Consider the following 7,311-nt stretch of genomic DNA (forward strand, 5'->3'; position numbering starts at 1 on the left):
GTGTTTGAAACAAACATGTTGGACTTTAACCTGGTGTTGGAAGACTTCTTACTGTGCTCACCCCAGTCCAACGCCGGCATCTCCACATCATCTCAATAACAAAGACTGCACGATAGAAAAATAGGTAAAGAATTGCAATCACACCTAATAACTTGGTGAATGACAGCAGGTGGATTTTCTACACACACAGATTAATGTTTCCCAAAACTAAAATAATTGTTCATTTCCAATTTAAATTTTGGAGGAACAACCCAATTGTTGCGATAAAAGACGATCCAAGACTTGCACCAGTTGCAGAGCACAACATTGCACTACTTGATGGTGTAGGTGCAAGCATAGACCGTTCACACACCAAAGAAAATCAGTACCATTTTCAAGAGCATGAAACACATATGTTCTTGATTGGAGCGTGCACCCAAATCTCAAATGTGTTCAAATTAGTAGAATTCACACATCAGGTTAGATTAATTTGCTACGCTAATTGATTGTAGTTTTCTTACTGCCTTATCATCCCAGAATATAAAAACGAATGGAATCCATTTAATTATCGTGCCACAAACTTACCACCTTCAAAAATGTTTTTAAAAATTTGGGCCTGTTGCTCTAACCACATGGAACATATTTGTGTCCAAACACTGTCAAAACACAGACTCATGATGCCCTTCAGATGTCTGTGTAGATTTTAAAAAGTAATAGAATTCTGGTACTGCCTTACAGGAATTTGAATCTGGTAGAAAAGTTGTTTAATACCAGATGCTTAAACGGCAGCACCATGATCAGGATAGTTAAAATATGCTTATAAACAGGAACTTTATGTAGCTTTGTATGGCACTGGTATAAGCTGTACAGATGGAGCTGTTCCAATTACATGTCAGTTATTATGATAAAGTGACCTTTGCTGGAAAGTGCTTACTCCAAAGATACATTTTATCAGCAGTAGCCATTACCTAATACAATGCATTTAGAAGCACAGACCTGTACCACACTGATTTCAAGACAACTACCATTTGAAAACTTTTTTCAAAAGTTATTCCTTTCTCAGAGTTACAAAACCGGTGCATAAAGTGGACAGGACAAGTCCTTAAACCATCTTCAAATTGAATCCAATTCATGGTCCCCACAAGAGACATACAAAATCCAAACTGACAAGAAAAAGCATATTACACCTGATCACGAACTTGATCCTCCGTGAGTTTAGCCAAATGACCATTTTAAAACTGCAAAATCCAAAGATGTGAGTTTGCTGGGGAAGCTCTTCTTATACAGGCTACAAGGTTAGGCTAATGCAAAATGTTACAGCCAGCTTCCTCTCCAGACACTAACGTGATTAAATTAATTTTTCACCATGACCTCTCACTGACGTTCTCATTTTTATTATGAACTGTCTCAAGGTGGAACAATCCAAATTTGCATAAAATATCTGATTGGCTGTAGGCAAAATAATCAAGGGCTCATAGTAGCACGGACCGGCAACACATGGATTGCCATAATATCCTTTCAATCTCAGCTAAACCCTGTCATCTTTTTACAATCACTAAGGTAGTCCAGATAAAGCATTGTTAGTAATATTAATGATGTTACTTTGTGAAATAATACTATTTTCCTAAAGGGTTAAACTTGGATCGGCGAATACATTTGTGGAATCTGCACGAATCAAATTTATTCCTCTGAATCCCTCTCTGGGCTCTGTTTTTCTCTTTTCTCTCTCTATATACACACATACACAACTCATAAATGCTGTGCATTAATATGTAATAAAACGGGGTCACATCTGTTTTTGGGTGCACTGCACGATTACATTTTGCAGAGATGTAACGTTGACACAGACAAATGTTATTATCAGGTCTGTGTACAGATATGAGGTGCACAGAATGCTCACAAATCCAAAGCACGCGCAGATTAAGCTGCATGCTTATACTTTAATGTGTGCACATATTTTATTGCAGTCTGATCCCCCCTTAAGAAGGCTTGTGCTTATAAAAGTTCTGTTAGAATCGACGAGTTGTGATTGGAGCTTCAGACAAAAGTGAAAATACATCTATTTAAATGTGGCTGATTATGATTACATGTGGAATGCATTTGAGTTTGGGCTAGTTGCGAAACGGAGATTGAATTGGGCTAGCCGTCATTTTTTTAAAAACTGCATTAGTATTAACGTTTGCTCCTTTGCTTTATTTTGCAGCAACGTTTAAAGAACAGTGGCAACACCTACTGCCTGCCCCGACAATACGTAAACATAACACAGCATGGAGGACTACTTGTAATTGAGTTGTTTTTAAAATGTACTCACCAAGGAGTAAGCAAAAGAGGTCCAAGCAGATTAACATGCCTTTCTTGTGATCCTTATTATTCAGAGTTGGATTCCCACCATTTCGGCTGTCGGCAGGCATCGCTTTGTCGTATTTGTAGCTCTGCATGTGTGGGACTGTTGTAAAATCCGTAGCCGAAAATGTTAAGATAACTTCTTTTTTGAGTCTCTCGCCTACGTTATCCCTATCGGACGTTGCACCTTTTCCTTAACTTTGTACTTTTGTTTTTTTTTAAGCAAACTTCAGCACAAAACCGCGTCCCGAAAGGAAGCGCTAGCCGTGGAGTATGTAAACTCAGGAACTTGTAAAAGTCACAAATTTATGGTCCTCTTTTGTATCTGCGAAATGAATGAATGAAGAGGTTTCGCTTCAAAAAGAAAACAATTCCTTTGCGGACACAATGCAGCGCTGCACTGTGATGTGATGAATGCGGTTCCTTTCTTTCGTGTGTTTGCGAAAGCTTTGCACTGCTGTTTTATTCCTGAACTGCTCTTCAACGTAACCCACTTGGATCAGTTGCCAGTCAGCCTTACTGTCAGCCCCCTTCCTGATGATGATTACAATTTCCTACAGATTTCTAAACATCGTCCTCCCTCAAACAGGCTTAGAGCGCCCCTAGTGCTGCCAGAAAATATTAAAGTGGGAAGAGAGTTTGATTCACCATTATTTACAAAGACTTATTATGTTCGAATATTTATTTAGAATATCTGCATCACTGAATAACACAAAGAGACCCTATACGTATCCTCGTGGTGATGTAAAAGTGGCTAATTAATATACTTCCTTTCAATAAATACTATATAATTAAATATTAAATATGCACTGTAGAAAACATATTTTAAGAATTTTCAGACATAAGAGCACCTAAGGTATAAATGTTTTGGCATTTTGGTCAAAATAAAGGAAGAGAGATTGGCCTGAACTTCCCGAAACTTTTTGCCATAATGCTCAAGAAAGACTGACTTACTCTGGTTTTACACGTAAAACATCGATAAGCATTAATTTCCTAGATTGCTTGCACCACTTTTAAGATTGGTCCAGCAAAACCCTCTATTGCTCATTTACATAGCTGCACTTCATGCTGAATTCCAGCTCAAGCTATGCTCCGGCATTTATGTTAGTTAAGCACCTCAGGTAGGTTTAAACAAAATGATTTAGGGTGACCAGGGCCTTTAGTCACCTATAGTCACACTGAACCTGCACATCTTTGGGTTGCGGAGTGAAACTCACGCAGACATGGGGAGAATGCGCAAACTCCACACGGATAGTGACCCGGGGCTGGGATTGAACCCGCGTCATCAGTGCCAGAGGCAACAATGCTAATCACTGCGCCACTGTGCCGCCCTTGATGCATGTTCTAGTGAAAGGAAAACTAGTGTTGATGAGACTAGTAAATGGGCTGTTAATTGGCCAGCCAGTATGAAATTTCACTCTGGGGCCGACTGCGGCCGGGAACGCGTTTCAAACCCGCTTCCACGCTCGATGAGGGCACACACCCAATGGACAAAACATTCAGGCCACGGTATCCTTGCCTAGGAACCTTTCTCTTAAGAAAACTGAATTTGACAGTCTGGCCACCACCAAAAATATTGGGTCCATACCTGGAGAGTTAAGCAAAGACTTTAGGATCTTTTGACAAGAGCACCTGAGAGTAAAAAATGTGTTGGCATGATATTGAGACACAGCATATGTGTGTGATTTGTGTACCTGTGAAGTAACCAATGGAATATGCAAGAAATCAATTCAAAAATGGGTTGGTTCAAAAGTCAGGAGATATTTATTCGAATGCACTGAAGAACAGGTCTCAGTCATGTGCAATTTAGTAGAGTGAGACAACATCCTGAAATCATCAGACACTGACACATATTCCATAGAGATACGGACTTTAAAACAATCAGAATATATATACTGTGATACTAGGAACATAGGAATTAGGAGCCAAAGTAGGCAACTCAGCCCTTCAAGTCTGCTTCGCCATTCAATCAGATCATGGATGATTTTTTCTTGGTCTCAAAGCCACCTCTCTACTTGAACCCATATCCCCTTAACCCATCTTTAAAATCAGAAATATATATAATCTCCCTCTTGAAACCATTGAATGATTCGGACTCCACCGCACTATGGGGCAGTGAGTTCCACAAATTCACCATCCTCTGCGAGAAGTATTTCCTTCTCATCTCAGTTCTAAATCTACTGTCTCCTCAACCTATATCTGTAACCTCTCATTCTAGATTGCTCCACAAGGGGAAACATTTTATCAATCCCTTTTAGTATTTTATATACCTCGATCAGATCCCCTCTCATCCTTGTAAACCTCAGCGAGTATAAGCCCAAACTGTTTAATCTCTCCTCATACCTTCACCCTTTCATCCCTGGAATCAATCTGGTGAACCTCCTCTGAACTGCCTCCACTACCACCACATCCTTCCTCAAATAAGGAGACCAAAACTGGACACAACACTCCAGATGTGGTCTCACCACCCTATACAATTGCAACAACACTTCTCTACTTTTATACTCCAGTCCTTTTGCAATAAACGCTAACATTCCATTTGCCTTTTTAATGTTGTCCACGTAAAATGAATTTTGGATTGGGACAAATGAAGGCTGGGAAGCAATGATACTTAATGAGACTATCTACAAATTGGATACAGGTTTGAAGAGGGAGCTGGAGGATCTTTGAAGTTTGTTTGATTTGGTAGTTAAGACATGAATACTGATATGTAAGTCACTTAGAATTAGCAATACTTTAATGTGTAACTGGAGACTACCTTTGCAGGTAGACAGTGACCAAAGCTCAAATTTAATGGGAGACATTTTATTCAAGTGCAAAAGATTATTGGGAATTACGTACAAGTTTCAAATCAGTCACCACCCATAGATGTCTGGAACAGCAGAAACAGAACTTTAAAAACAATATTGAGAGAGTTATGTACAGATCATCTCACCCGATGGGCCACAATGTTACCACTGTGCCTAATGGCTTTTAGACCATCTCTTCACTGAGCTACAGGAGTTTCTCCTTGTCAGATAGTGACTGGAAGACTCATGAGAACACCAGACCATTTAACTCTGACAGCAACTGGTCGTGTCACACAGGGATCATGTGATTATAAATGACTGGAACAAATGGTAAAACAAATAACCCAAGGAAATCAATTAGTGGCACAAAATTTGGGTGTTTCAAAACAAAACTGTAAAAAGTATTTTGATGCCAACATAAGATCTTATGAACTTGAGGTTGAAGACTGAGTGATGACACTCAGTATTCAATGCGAAATGGAGAGGACCATTTCATATACTATCAAATTAAACCCAGTTGTATATCTGGTGCAGCTTGAAAGTGGGAAAAACGTGAAATGCAGAGAAAAACATCAGTTAAAAACAGTGAAGGAGGAAATGCGACTTCCGGTAACGGTGATGTGCTGAGCGGACGCCTGGAGACTCAAATTTAGGCACTTTTAACGCAAAATGGCCCATTAAATCTGGGGGGGAAAACCCTCACCCTCCTCCAACACCATCACAAGAAAGAGACATGCCAAGCAGCAGTAGCCCTAGGAGCTGAAGAGACAGCAAAGGCAGTAAGAGCCAGGAGAAAAAGTCCGAGGTGACGGCAAACACGCAGGGTGACAAGGTCCCAGCCATACCTGAGCGGGAAGGACCGCTGGATCATATGCCGGGCTACCTTCCGATGAACGAGTGGATAGAATTCCTAAAGCAGGAATTCCAAGAGCTCAAGGATACTATCAAACTGGAAATGATGGCAATGGTGAAAGTTGCTGTAGCGAAGGTGCTGGTCACCCTGCAAGCAGCTTTAGAAAAAATGGAAAGGCGGCTAGAGACGCAGGAAGCGAAGATTAGAGAGCTGGAGAAGGCAGTGACTGACCAGAGTGACCGAATCGCCTTGCATCGCCATAAACCTTGTCTCTAGTAAGAGACACTAAGGGGGAAGATCGAGGACCAAGAAAATCAATTACGCCACCAGGACCTCCGCATTGTGGGCGCACTGGCGAGAACCAAGGAAGGAACCCAATGGCGTAGGTGGCCCAGATGCTAGACAAACTGGTTGAAAGGGATAGCTTCCCCAAACCCCAGTAGTGAACAGACCCCACAGGTCACTCCGGCCAAAGCCCAAATCCGGGGAACAGCTGCGGGCCATCATTGCAAAACTGCATTGGTTATAAGACCAGGGGCGGGATTCTCCCCTACCCGGCGGGGCGGGGGGTCCCGGCGGGATTGAGTGGCGTGAACCACTCCGGCATCGGGCCGCCCCAAAGGTGCTGATTTCTCCGCACCTTTAGGGGCCAAGCCCTCACCTTGAGGGGCTAGCCCCGCGCCGGAGTGGTTGGTGCGCCGCAGCCGGCGGGAAAGGCCTTTGGCGCCACGCCAGCCGGGGCCGAAAGGACTTCGCCGATCGGTGGAAGTCCGCGCATGCGCGGGAGCATCTGCGGCTGCTGATGTCATCCCCGCGCATGCGCAGGGGGATCACTTCCGCATCGGCCATGGTGAAGACTGTGGCCGAGGCAGAAGGAAAAGAGTGCCCCCACGGCACAGGCCCGCCCGCGGATCGGTGGGCCCCGATCGCGGGCCAGGCCACCGTGGGGGCACCGCCCGGGGCCAGATCGCCCCGCGCCCTCCCAGGACCCCGGAGCCTGCCCGCGCCGCCAGTAAGGTAGGTGGTTTGATTCACGTAGGCGCGACTGGCATGACAGCAGTGGGACTTCGGCCCATCGCGGGCCGGAGAATCGCCAGGGGGTGCCCGCCAACTGGCGTGGTGTGATTCCCGCCCCCCTGAATTTTCGGTGCCGAAAAATTCGGCGGGGGCAGGATTCATGCCACCCCCCGGCGATTCTCCGACCCGGCGGGGGGGTCAGAGAATCCCGCCCCAGGATAGGATCCTAAACTGGGCAAGATATACGAAGTCCTGTAATTGTGAGGGTCAGTCGATATGGGTGTACCAGGACATTGAGGCAGACCTGGCCAAGTGCCGGGTGGAATTCAA

General features: G+C 43.8%; 1 protein-coding gene and 1 long non-coding RNA gene across 3 annotated transcripts in view; one reads left to right on the plus strand and one right to left on the minus strand.

Moving 5' to 3' along the window:
* The window catches only part of plpp3 (phospholipid phosphatase 3), a 195,063-nt gene extending 192,242 nt beyond the window's left edge, over nt 1-2,821 (minus strand). The window contains exon 1 of one of the 2 annotated variants that reach the window (XM_072510805.1): nt 2,291-2,821. In XM_072510805.1, the coding sequence (XP_072366906.1) occupies nt 2,291-2,417 (127 nt within the window). In that variant the 5' untranslated portion in view covers nt 2,418-2,821. The remainder of the gene's footprint in view (nt 1-2,290) is intronic. The other variant, XM_072510803.1, reaches the window with a different exon arrangement.
* Nucleotides 1,491-2,810, plus strand: LOC140426264 (uncharacterized). The gene is made up of 2 exons (XR_011948171.1): nt 1,491-1,539; nt 2,183-2,810. It is a non-coding gene; the product is annotated as an uncharacterized lncRNA (long non-coding RNA).
* Nucleotides 2,822-7,311: the final 4,490 nt, after the last annotated feature.

Source organism: Scyliorhinus torazame, chromosome 7 (assembly GCF_047496885.1).
Source record: "Scyliorhinus torazame isolate Kashiwa2021f chromosome 7, sScyTor2.1, whole genome shotgun sequence".
Taxonomy (NCBI): domain Eukaryota; kingdom Metazoa; phylum Chordata; class Chondrichthyes; order Carcharhiniformes; family Scyliorhinidae; genus Scyliorhinus; species Scyliorhinus torazame.